This window comes from Talaromyces amestolkiae (assembly GCF_001896365.1).
Source record: "Talaromyces amestolkiae strain CIB chromosome Unknown scaffold27.1, whole genome shotgun sequence".
Lineage (NCBI taxonomy): Eukaryota > Fungi > Ascomycota > Eurotiomycetes > Eurotiales > Trichocomaceae > Talaromyces > Talaromyces amestolkiae.
Window position 1 is genome coordinate 40,234 of NW_024468063.1, and position 21,493 is coordinate 61,726.

At 45.8% G+C, this 21,493-nt stretch overlaps 4 protein-coding genes across 4 annotated transcripts; 2 read left to right on the plus strand and 2 right to left on the minus strand.

The window, feature by feature from the left end:
- Positions 1-4,427: 4,427 nt before the first annotated feature.
- On the plus strand, positions 4,428-5,515 carry BHQ10_009835 (uncharacterized protein; the record flags this gene model as incomplete). The annotated part of the gene is made up of 2 exons (XM_040882793.1): positions 4,428-5,338; positions 5,395-5,515. 2 exons carry the CDS (start codon positions 4,428-4,430, stop codon positions 5,513-5,515), a joined length of 1,032 nt encoding a protein of 343 aa, XP_040738337.1.
- Positions 5,516-6,601: 1,086 nt separating this feature from the next.
- BHQ10_009836 (uncharacterized protein) lies at positions 6,602-7,586 on the minus strand (the record flags this gene model as incomplete). The annotated part of the gene is made up of 6 exons (XM_040882794.1): positions 6,602-6,759; positions 6,835-7,006; positions 7,066-7,206; positions 7,265-7,308; positions 7,382-7,409; positions 7,479-7,586. 6 exons carry the CDS (start codon positions 7,584-7,586, stop codon positions 6,602-6,604), a joined length of 651 nt encoding a protein of 216 aa, XP_040738338.1.
- Positions 7,587-8,214: 628 nt separating this feature from the next.
- On the minus strand, positions 8,215-9,234 carry BHQ10_009837 (uncharacterized protein; the record flags this gene model as incomplete). The annotated part of the gene is made up of 1 exon (XM_040882795.1): positions 8,215-9,234. One exon carries the CDS (start codon positions 9,232-9,234, stop codon positions 8,215-8,217), a length of 1,020 nt encoding a protein of 339 aa, XP_040738339.1.
- Positions 9,235-12,337: 3,103 nt separating this feature from the next.
- On the plus strand, positions 12,338-20,600 carry BHQ10_009838 (uncharacterized protein; the record flags this gene model as incomplete). Its single annotated transcript, XM_040882796.1, has 5 exons — positions 12,338-12,357; positions 12,419-12,777; positions 12,834-13,517; positions 13,584-14,475; positions 14,534-20,600. 5 exons carry the CDS (start codon positions 12,338-12,340, stop codon positions 20,598-20,600), a joined length of 8,022 nt encoding a protein of 2,673 aa, XP_040738340.1.
- Between the last annotated feature and the right edge of the window lie 893 nt (positions 20,601-21,493).

Genomic DNA, 21,493 nt, shown 5'->3' on the forward strand with positions numbered 1-21,493 from the left:
TGCTGCCGTCCCAGCCTAATACTATCTTTTCGACAAAAACCCAGCTACGTGACAGTAAGCTGTTTTGATCACACATATCTTTGATCAATCTAGTCCTGGTTGACCACTTGACACCTATGCACATGTCACCTCTGCATTCGCGGGCGTAATGTTTAGCCCCACGACGCAATCCTCACTGTCTCCGACGGAAAGCACAGCAAGCTCGTCGGTACCACAAACTATACCATTACCTTCCGTTCCGTAAAAAGTAATCTGCAGCGATGTGCCCTCAGCGCAGTCGTCTGCTCCATAGTTATAGAGTTTGTAACTGGAGATTGGCCAAAGTTCGAATCCCCAGCAGTCGTAGGGTGCGGTGAAGTTTGCATAATTTACTTCAAAACCACAGCTTGTGTCGTAGAAGCCCTCGTAGATAACATCCCACGCTGAGACAAGGGCCGCAGGGGCTGTAATCGCCGTATAAAAGAGGAGACTCTATCCATTAATGTTGTAAGTACAATTGGTAAAGCTATAGGCTAAGAGATAGTGATGAGCTGTACCTTCAGCAATGTAGGAGCCATAATAGCGAAGTACGGTACGTATTGGTAAAACAGAATAAGGAGACTGTCTGTTCAGAAATAATATTTTGATCCGGTTTATGAGTAGTTAGAAGACTCACGATGGTCATACAATCCTATGCGTTCAACAAGGGAGGAAATGAGCTCTATTTATACCTGAAATTTCTACGGAACTCCTACATCAGGCTGAACATTTGAACTATATGTGACTTTCACTATTGCAAGGTTGAGGAGTCATTGATCATACCATATTTGGTATTTTTAATCTTTTCATGGCGTTGACTATGAGTAATATGCATTTCAACTTCTTTCAATAAGTGGTAAATAAGGAAATGAAACACTGGTTCAGCTTGCTCACTAAGCTACTTGCCAGGTTTAGTAAGTGGCTTGATCGAGTGACCCAGGTCGAGTTACTTAGGTTACTATGTGATTGAGACATAACGACATGCTAGGAATAGCGGATTGAGTTGACAGGCATTTATGCAAGCCCTACTGCATCTGGACTAAAGTTAGCGTTGAACGGTTCGGGCAATCCCCCCACTGACCTAAATAATACAGTTCCTATGCGCTGCAGCACGCATCCTCTGCTTGAAACTTCGTCGCTTTGTTACATAAACATCCACGCCGTCAAAGGACATCATACTAAATCTCTTGGCGGACAGGTACGGCACAGAGATCGGCAATTGACGTCTCGACTCTCCTCGCAGCAAGTTGAATGTGTGATAATTTCAAATTTATGGTGCTTGAGTATCTTGACCCGAGCCCGTATCCCTAGAAGTCAGAACAAAATGCACTGTTAGGTACACTTCAACTTAGCAGCTGCCATACAAGGATATACTAGGGTCCCAGAATGATTCAGTGCATGATTCGTTGATCTACAATCCAGACATAATCAACTCATCATGGGAATCCTAACATTTATCTCTGTTTGTATCAAATCTACCATAGTAGCAAACAGAAGTACAATGTTGGTATAATCATTGGCAGCCAACGTGTGGTCAAAATCGGGCCGCAGGTCGCTCAATTCGTCCTCGACACCATCCAACCTACAATTGAGAAAGAATCCATCATCTCAAAACAGTTACAACCCGAAGTCACATTCGAGCGGGTTGACATTGCAGAGAATAACCTTCCACTCTTCAACGAACCCGCCATTCTCACCCCATTCAAATCCCCAGAGCAATATCAACATGGACATATTAGAGTTTGATTCCGATGGATTTCTGCCATCAATGAGTTCATTTTGTATCCGCCCAACGCAACTGGGGGAATCCTGCCAAATTGAATAATGCCATCGACTATTTTTATCATGAGTGGACCAGCCAGCCGTCCATGATCGTGACGTAGGGCGGCCACGGCGATCATCAATTTGCGGCACAGTTGAAGATAGCGCTCGATGGGATGAATGTGCCTGCCATTGAAAAGATGGTTCGGAAAGCCTCTCTATCACCGGAGTATTAAGTCGAGGCGTCCAGGGTGAGCAGCTTGAACTTGATGCGTTCAATGATACGGGACCTTGGTCTGAGCATAGGAAACGATTGGTGGCAGCTTATGAATAGTTGTTAGAGAGATGCTAAATACCTAATGAACCAGTCGTTAAGTGGAAGCTCTACGGTCAATTTTTCGCCAACCACGTGGTCTGGTGATATATAGTTCGTGCTAAATAGCACCAATCTACCTATGATGAAGCTCGGAGCTATATTTGAAAAGGATATGGCAATTCATACAAACATTCCGCTCTCAATCCAGAGGTCTCGACCATCTCCATCGTTTGTAGCTTCATGCCATAATCCCTTAGTCATGACATATCTTGCTTCGCTCCATGACTTGATTCCTATCTTTGACGCAGTAGCTTGGAGATTGCTCACAAACCATAGCCTTTGGTCCAATCCTGTTGCCCCAATTCCGCCCAAGGTAAGGACCCAAAGCAGCATATCATCATCCCCATCCCAAATTGTGAGTGCTTCCATTAACTGCATCACTAAATATTGAAATGGCGCGACACTATACGGCAACGGAAATGTCACGAGTAGACTATATATCAGAGCGGCAAGTCTATAACATTCAGCTGTGCCCGATCTCGGCGGAAGTGAAAGCAAAGCATGTTGCGTCGCATTTCTGTGATCAATCAACATAGACAATGTAAGGATTTGTCGACCCTCGCAATGATCATCGATGATCATAGTGTAATCCCTCAGCATTGATGTCACTATATAAATGTCTTGGTCTGTACCGAAGCCAGGCATTCCGTAGCTCCGAAAAACGAAGTCTCTCGCCGGGCACGATAATGTTGCGATTGAAAAACGTGGTACAGTACATCTCCGAGTACTGCCTAAGATATCCCCTCTATGTTGGTGTGAGCGTTAGCTTGGCGTGTCGTATTTCCAACAGCCGATTTAGTCAACTTACAACGTAATGACAGAAGCGAGTCCTGGGGTCTCAATCTTTTCTAAGCCGCCTTTCAACTCGATCAACTTTGCCAAACCATCAACATGAATGGGGTCAATGTCCGATAATGAAAATGAATCTAATGATTGCAAACTTTTCAATGGACCTTGCTTTGGGGTTCTAAGTGGGAGTTCCACGTTCTGGGACGGCGCGGTCTTCGTCAAGGCAACTATGGCAAGGATGTTCGTTTCCGCACAAGCATCTTTAGGATTTTTCATAGAAATCATCAAATTTCGTATAATTTTAGCGCGTGACTGAAAGATATCGACTGCGACACGACTCGAAGGGGTGAACCCGAGATTTCCTCGAATATCGATCAAAGTTCCTGTTAGGAACATATGCACTAAGTACTCGTTGGAGGTTGCCATCTGCAATATGTTCGATATAATTCCGAAATTATTGGTCTCATCCGGGAACAAAGAAGGAAGAATATATTGGGCATCTCGAGACCGTTAGCTGGGGCAGTCACAACAGTATAATACCTACTAAATGCAATGCAATGATTGACTATAGCCCTTGGGAAGTGGGAAATATTACACGAGAAAGGGTCCACATCGGTCCCAAGTCGCGTGCTATCCATTGGTAGCGAGGGACTCCTAACATCCTCGTCATGGGAAATGGTACAACTGCCCGACTCCTGAGGTTTCCCTTTGTCGCGCGGAGGGCGATTGTGACGCCAATGGAAGTGGGCTGCATTGGCACGAATGATCTTCTGCGTTCTTCTCTTCTGGTTCCGATCATCCGGTTTGACGTCCACGAATTGAAAATCAATATTGGCAGCGGGCAGTGATTTTGCGCATCGTAGCTTGCGTGATGGCCTTCGACTTGGGTCCATTTGGCAAGACGACTCCTGACTTAAACCGAGTTCCTACAAGAATTTCTCTTTTCGGGAGGTGCATTTGTGTGTAACAATACTTACTATTGCCATACTATCCTCGCGAGAACAAGTCATAAAGTGATTAAGGACTTAAGTAACCAGTGGAGACAATGAAGAGCGAATGGCTTCGTAGTTCTAAATTGAATTATTGGCTATTCCGCTTTCGGACAGTGTATTTTCACGCGCTAGAATCCGAACGGGATAGTGGATTTTGAAGGGTCCTAACTCCATTTCGATATCGATTACAACTTTTTCTTTTTATCTGCCAGTCACACGTATATGGATGCACACTACCAGGGACTAGGCACTAGGGTTTATCATCGCGGACACAAGTACGATAAGTCCGATCCATTAATGAGGCATTGTATGAAATGAGTATAGCTGTAGACTACAAAGCACATTCTGTAGCTTCATCAGATCCAAGTATATAGTCGGGGTGCCTGACAGCTTCTTAAACATGCATATAGTTACGTTTTCAACATCAGTAATCGGGGCTCTTCTTTAAAATTCATCTTTCTACATCGTTTCTATCAATCTCTTCGCACATTATGGGTTCAAAGGATTTGCAGCCTTTGACATCCTCATGGTGGACAATCTTTTTTAAGTCTCAATTATGTTACAAAGCTAAGTTCCCACCGAAAGAAACCGACCTTTCTGGCAAGGTCGCCATTATTACGGGAGCAAACCAGGGACTTGGCTTCGAGTCGGCGCGTCAATTTCTTTCTCTAAATCTATCACGCCTTATTATCACAGTACGATCTGAGGAGAAAGGGAAAGCCGCAGCCACGAAGCTTACAAAAGAGTATCCAAACGCGGCAATAGACGTGTGGCAGCTAGATATGTGCTCATATGCTTCGATTCAAGAATTTGCCAATCGTGTGGAGAGTGAACTATCGCGCCTTGATATCGCCATTCTTAACGCCGGTCGTTCGAGAGCCGAGTTTGAGTTAGTGCCCAACACCGGCCACGAGGAAAGCCTTCAAGTCAATTACCTTTCAACCGTCCTTCTCGCTACTCTGCTACTCCCTATTCTGAAAGACAGGTCTCCACCAGGAACACCAGGCAGACTCTCTATTGTTAGTTCTGGGACTGTTCTCTTCACTAGCTTCTCAAACAGTCAGCAGACACCACTTTTGAAGTCGTTTGATGATCCGAAAACTTCTCCTCCTCCAGGCTTGCATACTTACGGTGCAACCAAATTGTTGTGTCATATGTTTGTCTATAAGCTTGTGGATTATGTTTCGGCGGACGACGTGATTATCAATCTCGTAGATCCAGGCATGACCAGGGGAACCGGACTAAACCGCGATTTACCCAAGGTTGTAGCAGCTATAGCTAAGCCACTGGTGTTTGGTATAACTCGCAGCGTACGGGACGGTGCTTCTTCATATTTGGATGCCACGATGACGAAAGGTGAAGAGTCTCATGGGTGCTATATCATGGACTGGGAAATTCGACCGTGAGTTAAAACCAGTCCTTTCCCCATTTGTGTTCAATTCTGACATGTCATTCCAGGTTCCCTTCCTTGATGTACACGACAAGCGGGGAAAATACGATTGGAGTGTTGTGGCAGGAAACGCTAGATGAATTTTCTTTTGCCGATATGCGAGGTGTACTGCAGTCTATGAAGAAATAGGAGGCAACCGTGGGCTCAATCAAGTCCATTTGCCTCCTTCGAAACCCCAAAAAGAGTACCTGACCAGTCTAGAAAGGGGAACTGAATACATAATGATTCTCGGAAATTATATCTTACATATAGACGCCTAAAGGGCAGCAATTAGTAGCTTTTGTCCTTCTTTTCTTGAAGCTGTTAGGGCGAACAACCCGAAAAAAGTTCGGGCCTGGGCGTTCTAACCAATCTTATAAGATAGCATATTCAACCCTACCATGATTGGTCAATCTATGAAAACAACATGGAAAAGACCGAAAGATAAATCCTTTGTCTGCCTTTACAACGCGGGCATTACCACAAACCAAAACGATTATGCGACACATCCATTTATTCATTACATGCGCCTACATAGCTGAATGTTTATCAATCTTTTTCCAAGCTAAAGTAGGTCCTGCCAGGATCACATGAAACATGAATATGTCTTGCTGTCAGCGTGTTCATCAATGCGTCTTGACCATTTTATTCATCAACACTGAAATTGTCCCTTTAACAGACTTCCATTAACCACTAGACTCAAACATTTACACTTAAGATCAAAGAGTATTCAAGCTACGTACCAAGCATTAGAAGCAGTTGTTAGTAAAATAGCTCTAGATCATGGATCCTGACCTGTTTCGAATACCATCAGCTAATCACGGCAGTAGATTGTCAGGGTCGTTATTGTTGAAAGATGAAAGTTCCTGCATTATCTAAGGGTGAAAATAGTCTGACAACGTACACGGCTAGGCTTGATAAATAAAATAGACGAATACAGCAATCATCCTCTCTGCTAAATAACCAAACAGAAAACAGGCGTCAAAGGGTGTGGATCTGAGTGAACATCACAGGTACCCTATGTAGTATAAAATATGCTAACAGCCTATTTACAGAAAAGCTACTGGCTGTTGGCGACTAATCCTTTGACTTTGGTGGTTTGATAGAACTTAACTCGCAACTTGGAGGAGAGGTTTTGTCTGCGAGGTGATTTTCGACACTAAGATACGATATCTGGACAACGTTCTAAAATCCTTATCAATTTCCCTTCCCCGTGTGCAACAGGTCAGTCACTATTTACTCCACCTCCGTAGCAGGCACAACCTCCGAAATCCTTGTCTCAGCCTCGAGTACCAATGGATCCCGACTCACGATATAGCGACTATCAGCCACAAACACCTTGCTGTTCAAATGTTTGTATTTTGGGTTTCCAGCTCTGAACGTGACGGTATTTGCTGGGGAAAAAGTTTCAAAAATTAGCTACTTCTTGGTATGGGGTATATCTGAGAAAGGGGAAAAGATAGACGAACTGGCAACTCCGAATGGAATAGTCTTTGCGTTAGGGGCGCCAGCCATGAATTCGAGGACCGGTTGGCTGACGGCGACCACGGCGGAGTAGTTGCATTGGATGTTCTTGATGGATCTCAGATTCATGTCGACCGCGGCATATGCGAGACACAACTTACGGTACCATCCTCCAACCTGTCCAGTCAAGACGACTTGGGTCAGCATATTATGATATCGGGAAATTGGGGAGATACTGACTCAACAACAAGCTTCACGTTCGGTCGCGCATACGCACCATCGGCATCGATAAGTAGCCAATCATCACCCGCAACGACGGTGCCTTCGACTTTGGCATCGTATCCTTCTACGGTGGTGAGGGTTCCCGATTTCGGATCCTGCTTCAATTGTCAGACACAATTTCTTCTTCAGATATGAATACGATTAGAGACGTACGGTAATTGTGAACTGAGTCAATGTCTCGCCAGTAGCAATTTGTCCTGTTTTCGCAGAATGTCAATAACCCTCAGTCTTCTATTTACGAATCCAAACCAGGGTGACACAGAAACTCACCAATCGGTCTCGCAGCCGGAAGCTTGAACTATTTCGTCCGCCAAAAGCAGCATTATCAGCCCCTCACTCACAATCCCAGTTTATAAAAATCAATCACCTTCAGGATATAAGCAGGCCTAAGTCTTGGAAACCCAGAAGGCCTCTCAAACTCTCCTTCGATCTTCGCGCTGGGCGTGCTGAACTTGAGTTCAGTTGAGTCTGCCATTTCTCTCTTTATTGCTTGCTTGGTATTATCTTTGTGAGCTTTCGCGCATTTCAATTAATAAATAGAGGGGCAATGAGTGACAAATTTGAGCTGGGTTATAATACCGTCTTTATACTGCAGGAGCGGCCGGGGTACACGAATCCACCCCCGTCTGTACATGACGCTAGAAGCCTAGCTTTTGCCGAAAACTCCGCGCAGGAATTGTGCGTATAAGCGCTTTTGAATTGACGAATTGATTCTGAGAATGAGGAAGAATTCGCTTGCAACTAGAGGTTCTCCAAACCTTTCAATTTTTGGGCAAGGTAATCCTGTATCCGGCATATAATTATGAGCTGCGGCGCAAATTTCGGATATGACTCTAGAGCGGCGCTAGAGATTAAGGAGTTTGGGGTAAGAGGCGGAGGCTCCTTTAAACTATTTGACCCGTATGTAAATAACATAGTGATATAATCTTCTTCAAAAAGGAATCCTCAATTTCTTTTTCCTGTTTTAATTCATACGTAAGTATGATTCTGAAGGCAGATTATAACAATGCTAGCACTTTCTTCTTCGGAGACTGTAGAAGCTGTGGTGCATCTACTTACAGAACCAAGTAAGTTAAAGTATCAAAGCTGTATTTGATGAGTACCTAGATAGAAGGACCAGCAACCCAGACCAACCCCTCCAGCATGCTCCTCTCCGCCTCAAGCGCTCTTGGTAACAGCGGTGCCTTGAGCCAGAAGGTATGCGGCCAGCCGCGGACGACATCAGCCTTGACCTCAATGCCGGCATCCTCCAGCGCCTTTGCATAGCACAGGCCATCCGAGAAAAGACTGTCATTGGTACACAGCTGGATCCATGTGCGAGGATGCTGTTGCATGACGTCTAGCGGCGCCTCAAGAGGCATACGCTCCAGTCCATCGCGCGGCACCTCACGTAGCATGGGGCCTAGTAGTGAGTTCCAGAACGATGGATCTGTGGCGCTAGTATGCAGGTGCTGTAGGTTCTTGGGGACGAACTTATCCACGCCGCTAAAAGCGTCGCTTGTTACGGGGCAGCGGAGTACGACCCCTTGGATGACTGATGGCAGCTGCTGAGCCACTAGCGCTGCAAGTTCTCCTCCACTCGAGCTGCCAACTAGCAATAAGTTTGCTTGCGTTGCCACCTGCTCTGCAACGACGCGTTTAAATGCATCCATACAGTCAGATAAACACGTTTGCGCTGAATACGTAGGCATTAAACGGTACCCAACCGAGAAGACTGTGGCATGCGCATCCGCAGCAATGAGACGGCACGACAGTTCCTCGCTATCAGCCTCGCCGACACAGAGACCTCCACCGTGAATGTAAAAAATCACAGCAGCGGGTGTAGCAATCGATGGCCGGTCAGAGACAGAAGGTGAATACTCAATTACAGGGATCTGGAAGCCGTCTACGGATGAAGGCACAGTGAAGTGGCGGCTATGCACCGCGTTGGCGAGGCGGCTGTATGGAGAAGCTGAAAGCGCAGCGATCGTGCGGGCACGACAATCGTCTGCGTAGACATGCTGACGGTCTAGCGGCGAGGTGGATGGAGATTTCTTCGGCTTGTTGTTGAGACCTGCTGCCGACTCATAAGCGAGCCATTCTGGGTCAAGGGGTGGAGCAGTGGCGAGAAAAAGAGATTCCATGACCAGTACGGCGAGGGAGGATAAAAATATTCAGAAAGGAGTAGTAGGTATAAATTAAAGACGTTGAAACGAATCAAGTCGCTTATGATAGAAGATTTCGCCTTTACCCGGAGACTATGTTTTATTAGCGGAAATTCCTTCATTTGCCGGACGGAATTTATCCGTCCAACCAGAATAGACTCAGTGATGTAGGGTATAGGCATAACAATGTTAGCTAGAAATGAAGATTAGGGCATCATTCACGAAGGCAAAAATTTAAATACTACGTACAAAGTAACGTTCGATAAACAGAGTATTATGCTCCGGATACCAGCCTGCAGTCAATAGACAATTGATATCGAATTGGACAGAGTCCTGCACGTAGGATTCTCATCTACATATGAAAAACTTTTTATTTCCTACTTTTGTCTACCCACTATGCTGGCATATTGAGTGATCATCTGGAGCCCTCGTCGCGTGGTCAACAGCTTCAAATTCAACTCGAAGCGATTAGTGGATTATATATACAATTCTAACCCATAGAGCCCTAGCATCACGATCTGGATAAAGTATGGATTGATATGGCACCCAGCTATCCATTTTGGTGCGTTTATACTGATGTAAAGATGTAGTGGTACGAACATAACGCACAGATGAAAATGCTCTCTAATTGTTTCTTGCCTACTATACCTAGGTATGTGGATATGACCTCCAATTCTCTACATGTATCTCAGTCCATCTTACAATTCAAAAGCGAAATTCCGTCTTCTTCGATGATATCGCGGTTGCTGAGGATTCCGTGGCAAATCAGAACTGGTATCCGAATCTATCTCAGATCCAGCCATCCTTTCCTCCTCCTTGCCAGAGTCACTAGATTTATCCGAGATTCGGACCGTCGACCAATTATCTATACTAGGACGCGGTCTTTGAGTAAATTCTGTAGCTGTTATAGCCCCCACACGTAGACTAGTTCGTGATCCAGTACCTTCCCCCTCTGTATCTAAATCACTCGAAGTTGTTTGCGTATAGTATGATATCGTGCTGATCGGGTTTTCGTCCGCTTCAGTATTTTCTTGTTCTGAAGCTGAATCACTAAATTCTTCCCCTGCATTTGAACCGACAGGATTTCTTTGCATAAAAGAGATGGGCATACGATCCGGGATCTCTTCCGGTTCAGTATCTTCCCATTCATCTGAATCACTGCTAGAACCTTGACTTGCACGACGATAGCGCCGAGGAGTAGGACTTGGGGGTGATTGTAATAGGCTGTCTCGCTGCTCTACAAGCAAGTTGTTTGGACCACTGTGGAGCCCCATATACTGCTCCAAAAGAAATTGACTCGCAGATCTTGCATCGTTTGTCAGCTCTACAGCTGAATATATATGGGGGGCTGGCGCAGGGATTGGCCGGCTACGAGTTTGCACAACGTCTGAGTCTGCATCTGACGCTTCGTCTTCCTTCTCTGAGGCAGCTCGGGGTTCGTAATATCTTCTTCTAAGAGCGGCAAGTCGTCTCTTTTTGATGGAAGTATTACTGTAAGTGTCTATGGCGAAATTTATAATGGCAAAGAATTTAGGCCAGGCTTTTTCCAGGAGAAAGTTTGATGCAAAGGCAATGGAGACCGTATACGCAAGCAGCAGAGCTTTCATGGCCGGGAAAAATCCTGCGCGCCAGGTGGCTCGTATTTGAAAGAAGGTTCTAGCTCCAGCTATGACAGCCCCTGCCGAAATATCGAGGACCTTTTGGATTGGAGCGATCTGAGAAATGAAATCAGTATCCTATTTCTTCTGGAACCCACATCTGGTGGCCCTCTTTAAAACATTGAACATACCACGAACAACCCAAAGAAAATACCAGAGAGTTTAGAATCGGGGCTTGTTCTGCCATGAAATAGATATCGAGCTAGCTTGAACAGCCCGTTGGTGACGTGAATTTGAAGAAATGATCCATAAGCAGCTTTTTTGGGAATACGGCTCGAGTAGTAGTGGCCGTACTTGCTGCGATCCTTTGCCAGCCAGGATGCCAGCCACTCCTCCCCGGCATTTTGGACTGCAGCAATTGCCATTTTTTTAAAAAGGTCTCGATAATGGCGAGGTTTGGATTGCGTCTGGATTATGATGAAGTTAGCGTCATAATTGACAGGAGATTATTTCTATTGGATGTGTGTTTGCCTCTTCTTGGACCGCTGTCAGGGGTTTATTATCTTCAAGGCCACCCTCGGCGATGTCCTGCACATCGGTTCCGCCCTCTGGAAGCTGTTCATCTTTATCGGTGTGAGACATTGGCACGGATGTGATATTTTTATGAATGGACAAAATTGTTCCCACAGAGAATATATGTATTGGCCAGCATCTAAATAATGTCGACCATTATCGCAGGTGGCATAGCCGAAACGGAAAGCTCATCGGCTCGGCGGTTTCAAATTAGCTGGACGAACGTCGAGATCTGATTATGTATTGAAGGGGTAAAAATAGCTTTAAATATCGGTTAAATTATGCATTGCTTGGTAAGAAGCAAAAGGTCAATGCCTGTGATTTTCATGTTTGGGGGAACCGTCAGGTACTCTGCTCAGGTATGAACGATTCTTTTATCAATGCCCGAATGATGAAGCTCCTGGTTATCTCGCGTCGGGTTGCACACAGCAGTCGAAATACGAGTCGTGGCTTCTATAGCTGTTCGCCATTGGTCAAAACTTATCTCATGTATCGCTTGCAGTCTGCGCGGGGTTATGTTGCGTGAAGTGTCTCGGAAAATTGATTCGCTGTCAAACCAGCGCTTCCCGCGCCACTGGAGGTGTCATTTTGAGGCGGCTGACTCTATTTCGTGCTGTTTGAAATTTCATGAAGTCAATCGCGTTCCATTTGCTTCAAGAATCATTTTCGTCAATTGGCTTGAAGCATCATTTAATGCAACCTTCTCGAAGCGTGAGAGCAGCTTGGAGATGATCACGGTAGCTAGCGACCGTGCTTTTCATGTGAGGCATGAACTTCTGTGATGTTTCGATATTATTAAAGTACGATATAGAGTATACTGATGACAAGGGTTTTTGCCTTATTCTCTTCGGAATAGTAATGTGCAATTAGCTTTCACGTGTATCATATAGCCACCGTCTAACCTCACTGCAATGGCTTCCCAGGCAGCCAGGTATGATGCCTTTTCTGTGGAACATGAATCAAAAAAGCAGGTGGTGACAAATACGCGGCAGGAAATTGACGGCGAACCACTATACTGTGGGCTGGATCTGCGCTCTTCCTCTGGAATTGACAGCTTCCGAGGGGATGCTAGACAAAGTGCATGAGGGGCTCCAGCTTGCAGAAGGCGATAAGAATACGTATGTTTTGGGCGAGATCAATGGACACAATATCGCCATGACATGTCTCCCGGCTGGGAGCATAGGGCAGACTTCGGCTGCCACCGTTGCGGTAGACATGAGGCATAGCTTCCCAAGAATTCAGTTCGGTTTGATGGTGGGAATTGGAGGAGGGGCACCGAATCCGAGTGCACGTCCCGATGAGGATATTAGGTTAGGTGATGTCGTAGTCAGTATCCAGACTGGCGAACTAGGTATGGTCCCGGATTCTCACGGGACAAGGACTATCCGTTTCTGACTAGGTTTGCAGGCGCTGTAATCAAGTATGATCAGGGGAAGGTGGTAGCCGGCGGAGAATTTCAACATACAGGTATCTTGAATGTTCCACCATCGGTACTCACTAGTGGAGTTAGCATTCTGAAGAGCAAGCCCGAAATTTTGAGGAATGCTATTACTCGCAACATCACAGAAATGATTGAAAAGAACAACAAGTCCGAAGATGCAAAGTTGGAACCAATGCAGAAATATCAACATCCTGGTGCCGAATACGATCAATTATTCGAAGCGGACTATGAGCATATTGAGAAGACAGATCCACCAAACCCTGTCATGCACACACTTCAGAACAACGAAAATGATCCGGAATACCCGTGTCCCCATTGCGATGAAGAGCGTATGGTACCGAGGCGCCCTCGAAGGAAAAGAGATCCGGTAATTCATTATGGAACCATTGCATCTGCCGACGTTGTAATGAGACACGGCGAGACGAGAGAGAAGTTGCGAAAGAAATACGGCATTTTGTGTTTCGAAATGGAGGCTGGTGGATTGATGAACCACTTTCCCTGCCTCGTCATTCGCGGTATCTGCGACTACTCTGATACGCATAAACACAAGACATGGCAACCATATGCGGCGGCGACAGCGGCTGCATACGCAAAAGAACTACTCAGAATTGTGCAAAAAGTGGAAGCCATTGAAACTAGATCGGAAGAGAGTGAGTGAACTACATGACTGATCATGAGATCTTGATGATTTGACTTTTGGCCGATCGTATGTACAGCCAGGGAAGAAATTGAAAAGATCCGAAAAGAACTCGAAGATATGAAGAAAGGAAAGTCAAAATTCAAATTTAATTTTACTTTGCGACATACTGACGTACTCAAAGATCGACAGCAGCAGGGGCAGAAGCAAAAACGTGATGAAATACTGGACTGGCTTGATGCGGACACGCACACCAAGAAATGGGCAGATTCTCGAATGAAACGACATCGTGACACCGGGAAAGCGTTTGTAGAATCGCAATCTTTTCTTCACTGGGTGAACGGTAATACTCAGACGCTTTGGTGCCATGGTATTGCCGGATCAGGCAAAACAATCTTTGCTTCTCTGGTAGTTGACCACTTACACGCCAAACAGGCAGGAAGGGCATCAAACGAAAAAGCTGCAGTCGTTTGTTTGTACCTCGAATATGAACGAATGCAAGAGCAGTCTCTCCAGTCATTATTGGCGGCAATCCTGAGACAGCTTGTTCAACAGTCCCCGCAACTCCCTAGTTCCGTAACGGAGCTTCACAAAACCCATACAGAAAATCGAAGCCAGCCGCTGTTGGAAGAAATAAGCTCCATTCTGGCCGACGTGCTTCAAAAGTTTCCACGGGCTTTTCTCGTGGTAGATGCCCTTGATGAGTGCTCTGAGGACACCGTACGGGAGCTCTTGTCAAATCTGAGAGATCATCAGAAAAGCACGGGGATGAAAATTTTAGCCACTTCCAGGCCAACAGTTGACTTCAAAGAATCCTTTGAAAACTATGATTCGATGGAAATCAAAGCTCTAGAACAAGATGTGAAAGCTGTCCTTGATGCCCTTATAATAAAACTGCCCAAGCTGGTTAGAGAAGATAAAAAGTTGCAGGTGAAGATCAAGAACTCCATAGTTGAAGCAGTTGATGGAATGTAAGTTATGCCTTTATACACCTATGTCCGGTATGCGGCTGAAAAAACTATGACCCAGGTTTGTGCTTGTCGAACCGTTCCTGCACTCACTACGTAGTGAAAGAACAGTTGGGGACATTAACGATGCCTTGAAAGCCCTCAAGGAGAGCCCTGATAAGATATCTACCGTATATGAACGCACTCTGAAGAGAATAGATGGTCATTTTCCCAAAGATCAGCAAATGGCACGTCGAATTCTGTCCTGGGTAATCCTCGCAAAACGACCCCTGTCGTGCCAAGAGCTTCAACATGCGTGCAATGTGAGGATTGGATCAGACTTTGACCAGGATTATTTTCGAGGAAATCTTGAAGAATCAGTTGCTCTTTGCTTGGGCTTAGTTGTGATAAATAAGAAGAGTGACAGTGTGCAATTGATGCACCATACGGCAAAGATTTACTTCCAAGACACCGCGAATCAACCAGATTGGATATGTTCCGCAAACGAAACAATCATCGGTGCCTGCGTTTCTTATCTTTCATTCTCCGTCTTTTCTAAAGGGCCATGTTCCGATGACCAAAGGTTACGTTCTCGACTTAAAAAATTTCCGTTCCTTGAATATGCGGCGCAAGAATGGGGAAATCATTTGCGCGAGAGCGCTGAAGCAGCGGTGGTTCAAGCAGAAGACCAGGCCTCTCTGTTCCTCAAAATGGCATCAAATGTTTGGACTTCTCATCAGGTCTTGCATCTCCCTGGGTATCGGTACCCAGGGTACAGCCAGCATTTTATCAAAGGAGCCAATGGCTTGCAGCTTGCCGCTGCTTTTGGTCTTACAAAAATCGTTGGACAGCTTCTCGAGGAGGGCATAGATATCGCCGCGACTGATGAAGACGGTGGAACAGCTTTGCATCGCGCCGCTGAGAACGGGCATGTTGATGTAGTCATGCTGCTTCTCCAGAAGGGGGCAGATATCAATTTTCAGAAGAAAAAACAACGACTCACGGCCTTACACCTCGCTGCCTTGAATGGCCACAGCGCAGTGGTAAAATCTCTTCTCCAAGAAGGGGCCCAAGCGAATTTACAAGATGACGAAGGCTGGACCGCTTTACATGTGGCAGCTTGGACTGGAAAAATTGGCGTAATTGATGTTCTTCTCGAGCATGTGGATGTCCACCAGCGAGGAAAGGATGGTGTTACGGCGCTTCACTGTGCGGCCGGCCAAGGTCGACGTAACGTGGTGGAAATGCTGATAGAACGTGGTGCCGATTTGAATACGAAAGATGCATACGGGTGGACGGCATTGCATTGGGCGTCGAAAAAGCGTCATGAGTGGGCGAAACTTCGACAACTTGAGTTCAAGGATGAGTCAACCACGTGGGGAGAACAGATGAAAAAAGTGACCAAGGTGACAGGTATGCTGCGTGATACATTCAATCTTCCAAAAAAGCTTGTTATGATGGGTAAACAAGCTGTTGAAAAGAATTGGGAGGATGATTTGGCATATGCAACAGATGGCTTCGCTCTGGACCTCAAAACTAATGACCGCGGCATGCTCACGACGCTGTATTTCTCCACCAAAATAGAGACATTTGTTCCCCCTTGGCTCCTGCCGAAGCCAGAAGAACAAATCCCGACGGTACGCCTGATTCTCGCCGTTCAAGACGAATTGGCTGCACTACAGTGTCTTTTTCAGTGCGGCCACGGATCGGTGGCCGAGTTGCTGGTGAAGAAGGGAGCAGATATCAATGCAAAATGTCGCGCTGTAGTTGCCACAAACTTCTTGAACATGAAATTCTTGAAAATGAGCGCAGGACCAACGGCACTGCATATAGCAAGCCTGTCTGGACACAGGGCAATGGTACAGATGCTTCTAGACAGGGGAGCAGATACAGAATCTTTATGTGAAGTCGGTATTGGTGAGGATTGGCTCAGTGCACAACTGACAGCATTGCACTGCGCAGTGGTGTCCGGCAACAAAGAGGCCATTACGTTGGTTCTTGATAGAGGCGCGGATATCGACTCAACATGCCATGTGCACTTTAAAAATATCAGAGCTAAGATAACTTCACTTCATCTCGCTATTATCTGGGGGCACGTGGATGTGGTGAAACTGTTGCTTGCACGCGGAGGAAGCATAACTAGACCATGCTTCATAAATGCCGACAAAGGCAGCAAATCAACGGGATTTCGCCATCCACAGCTCAATTTCAATATAAGAACAGAAATAGAAATGCCGGTCGTACATCTTGCATCTATTTTCGGCAAACAAGATGTGATCTCAGAACTCTTACAGAAGGGAGCAGATTGCACGAGTCACCTCCAGGCGCATATCGACATTTTCAATTTCAGTTTTAGTGCATTGCATGTCGCGTCATTTCTAGGACATTCAAAAGCAGTGCATACCCTTCTTGAATACGGTGCATTTGTCGATGCCAATGCTGAGCTTTGTATATATGATAACTGCCGCCTAAGACTGAACGCCTTACAACTTGCTTTATTATCCAACTCCACACTAGTTGTACAGCTGCTGCTCGGAAAGGGGGCTAATATACACACCAAAGGTCATGCTGACAACAACAAAATCTCTCACATGGAATGGACCCCTCTGCACATTGCAGCGTTAACAGCAGACGCTAAGACAGTGCGGCTCCTTCTCGAAGCCGGTGCTGATGTCCATGAAAAGCTGCAAGGTGAAATGGACTCCTCATATCTACCACTTACAACAGAAAGTTTCATAGACCGAGCAGCAAGGATGTTAGCCGCCCTATTAGGAGATGAATTTACCCCATCATCTGTTCATGAAAAGACCACCCCACCTCAGGGAACAGATAAGCAGACTGGACAAAAAGCGCATTTCGAGCTTAATGCCCTACATTTAGCCGTCATTTCTAAGAGCGATGCGAAGGTCGAGAAAATTCTCCAATCCGGTGCAGATGTGAAAAGCAAGTTCATTATAAACGCACAGGACCTACTCCTAGAGGCAATACCGCTCCATTTGGCGACTATTTGGCACGATAAGAATATAGCCACGCGCTTAATAAAGGCAGGATCAGATGTGCAAGCAACACTTCCATTGAAGATCAGCAAGTTGTTGAGCATTGAGGTGACTCCATTGCATCTCGCCTCTCTAGCTGGAAATGGAGACACTGTACACGGTCTGCTCCGTTTGGGTGCTAAAGAAACGTCTGCTATTATACGTGTTGCACAGATGCGAGTTGAAATGTCAGCTTTTCATTTTGCGGCCATCAACGGAAGCACTGCTGTTACTCAACTTCTCATCGATGATGGCTCTAACGTTGGCCTGCATTGCAGCATGAAATTTCCTTCGGTCGAGATGAACTTGACAGCTGTGCATATCGCAGCGGTATTTAAACATGAATCGTTGCTAAGTCTGCTGCTCAGCTATGGTGCTGACGTAAAAGAACAGGTGCAGGTCAAGAGCAGAATCGGCAACAGTTCCATTACTCCGCTCCATCTCGCATTAATCCTGGGAAGTGATATTCTCGATCTCGGAATTACAAAGCTGCTACTCAAGCATGGCGCAGATGTCTCCATCCCTTTCCGAGTTGACTTCATCCCCGGAGTGCATATTGAATCATCCGTCTTGCATTTAGCTGCCATGTCAGGGGATTGGAAATTAGTGGGGCATCTTATCAAAAGCGGCGCTGATGCCACCTTGAAGGCTAGTTTAAGCATTCACACGGTCCATATAGACATATCATTGTTACCTTTTGCCACTCTGTGGAAGGGCGAAACGATAGTCAGGGCGCTGATCGAGTCTGGGGCAGACGTAAACGAAACATGCTCTTTGACGATAGGTAATCAGCTAAAGGTATCTATTACAGCATTGCATTTAGCCGCGATGACTGGAAATGAAGCCATTGCTCGGTTTCTTTTGCAGAAGGGAGCTATATCTCACTTAGCTAGCAACGATTCGGAAGGCTCCAATACACAAAGCAACGTGTCACCCTTGCACCTGGCCCTACTAAGGGGCAAGCAAAATGTGGTGAATTTGTTAATCGAACATGGAGCGAGCATCCTACCCAATCTTCAAATTATCACTAAGACGTCTCGGATAGTGCTATCTGCCTTGATACTTTCCAGCCTACGCGGAAACATGTCGTTTGTCAAAGAGCTCGTGAAAAAGGGTGTCGACGTAAACGCTACTTCGATGATACGAATCAGAAAGGTAGATTTGAAGTTTACAGCTCTTACTGTGGCCACTCTCGAGAGGAGAAAGAATCTGCTGGTCTACCTCCTCAAACATGGGGCTGATGTGCATCAGCCTCTTGAAATGAATTTTGGCAGTTCCTCGATCAAGCTGATGCCTCTACACTTAGCTACGCTAGTCCACGCCCGAAAATTGGTCAGGATCCTCCTCAAGTACAAGGCCGACGCTCGCGCCCCTCTTCATTTGACAGGCAAAAAATGGTACATCACTGGGACATCATTACATCTCTCAAGTTTGTTTCGTGATGCCCGTGATATTGTGGAATTACTCTTGAGCAATGGAGCTAAAATACAAGACAAGTTCCAAATTGGCATCTTTAACATCAATGCTGAAATGAATGCGATACATTTTGCCATCGGACGAGGATCTCGGACGATGTTGAAAACCCTTCTGAGAAATGGAGGGAATGGTGACACCAGCCTTAGGTTCAGCCTCCGGAACTTGGGTATGCAGCTTTCAAGCCTCCATTTGGCGCTATTGTTGAAGCGGGAGGCGCTAGTTGAACTTCTACTTGCCGAGAGAATTGACATTCATGCACCTTACACAGTAGGTGTCAGTAAGAAGTTTCAGACGGAGATTTCGGTATTACACTTGGCTACTCTCTGTGGTAAAGATGGCATTCCTGGTCTGTCTCAGAACGGGGTTGATATCCATGCTAGATCTCTAGCCAAAGTGGATACGGTACTACAATTCGAACTGAGCATTCTGGATGTCATGACCTTGTTCGGTACCCGGGAGGTGACCGAATCTTTCAAGAAGATGATGCAAGATAACGAGATACAGCAGAACGAGCCGGGAAAAAATCTCGCGCTCTATCTAGCGACTGCTTTAGGATACAAACCGGTCTTGAAGCTTCTTCTAGAAAGAACTGACGAAATAGATGAAAAGCTGAGTGTCACAATTCATGCTACTGTTGACAGGGCTTTCGAGGGTCAAATCTCGAACCACATTGATACAACAGTAGAATTAGAAATTCACACCGAGCTATCCGTATTCCACCTGGCCACCATACTTGGAGACGTTGATGCCGCGCAGCTACTCATCGACAAAGGCGCGGATATCAATGCGATTTGTCAGATCGAAATTGAAGACGGCTTGAAAGCTGATTTGACGCCTTTAATGCTGGCTACCATGTGGAAACATGATGGGATGGTACAATTGATGCTCAAGAATGGGGCCAAAGTCTCGCATACCGGGAAGGCGAGAATTGGACGCACAGTCAGTACCGAGATTATAGCTCCACACCTTTCAGCTATATTTGGACATGAAGGAGTAAACCGAGTGCTTAAAAAAGTTGACAATATCGAAGCGAAGATCAACGCCGAATTGACTACTTTACATCTCGCCGCAGTACTCGATGATGCGTCGATGATCAGCCGTTTGCTTGAGCACGGAGCCGACCCAGACATGCGCTGCCAAATTGATATAGACGCCAAGCACCAAAGTAAGATAGACGTAAACTTTCAATTGCAACTGACGCCACTGCATTTGGCTGCTTGGGCTGGGCACGAAAATAACGTGACAACGCTGCTGGTAAAGGGCGATGCCGACATCGATGCAAAGATTCAAGCAGGCGGCAAGGCAGCCCTAGATTTCGGTCTGCGAATCAACAAAAAGATGCAGCCAGGAGGAACGGCTTTACACATAGCTGTTGGGCTCGGAAAGGTAAGAGTGGCTCGGACGCTTATCAACAATGGAGCGGATATCAGTGCGAAAACCCGAGATGGGCGCACTGTTCTACAATGCGCTACAGATGGTCCAAATGGGGAATCAATAGCGCAGGCCATTAAATTGAGAGAAATGAAAGAAAGCACTGATGCTACATCAAAAGACATGAAAGAAGGCTTCGTTCGGAAGCTGCGTAAGGCTTTCTACGTGGGACAGGGGAACGGCAAACAGCCAAAAAGAGGCAATTGATATATTTCTTTACGATTCTCTCAGCGGGGTTTTCCATCTGACACATAATTTAATTTGTATTTTCTAGACTAGATAGGTTCATATTCGCAGTCTGATAGCTACTTTGATTACCAATTGGTGCCATATTGACTTGTTCTCTGTCGAAGCTTTTGATGTAAATGTTGCGTAAAGATTTGGTAAAAAAGTTGACCACACGCCCAGACTTGGAATAGCTAATAATCTCATACATAGGGTTAACCCGCCAACAGTGTCATAGGAGAGTGGTGATTGAAGCCTCGACTCAAATGTTACTCATTTAATCCGTCCAGTCGGAGAATTGAATCTAGGAAAAATCATCATGAATGATACGAATGTAGCTCCAGAGGACCCCCTAGCATGGAGACAGAGGGAGAGCCATATGGGCTTTCAATCATAGGAAAGCCGACGGATACTTAATATTGTCTTTTGTCTAAAGCCCGCATTTTGGATTTTGGACTGTCACGCTGGCGACTGTATTCGTGCCATGTCATCGGCTACCGAATATTTAAACGGAGGCACTCATCATAAACGCTATGTTCCTCAAATTAAGTTACTCTACCATCATGATTTTCCCCTATAAGAAGAGTCTCCTCATCGGCGCAATCTCTGGTATGTAGAATCTTCCAAGGACGGTCCAACTCCGGTTTACTTACTATCTATCAATAGATATTGGCCGCGCTTAGCACCTCGTCCAACCTGGCTATGGTCCCAATACTGCGAAACTCGAATTATTGCGCTTCCAAAGCCGCTTTACCCCTTGAATTCTTCGCTCTACGAGGGCAACGGAGAGAGACCAAAATTAAAGTCTTTAAACTTTTCCCACCGATGGTCCAATTTGACTCGATGACAAGTATACGAACTGCCACCTAACTCCT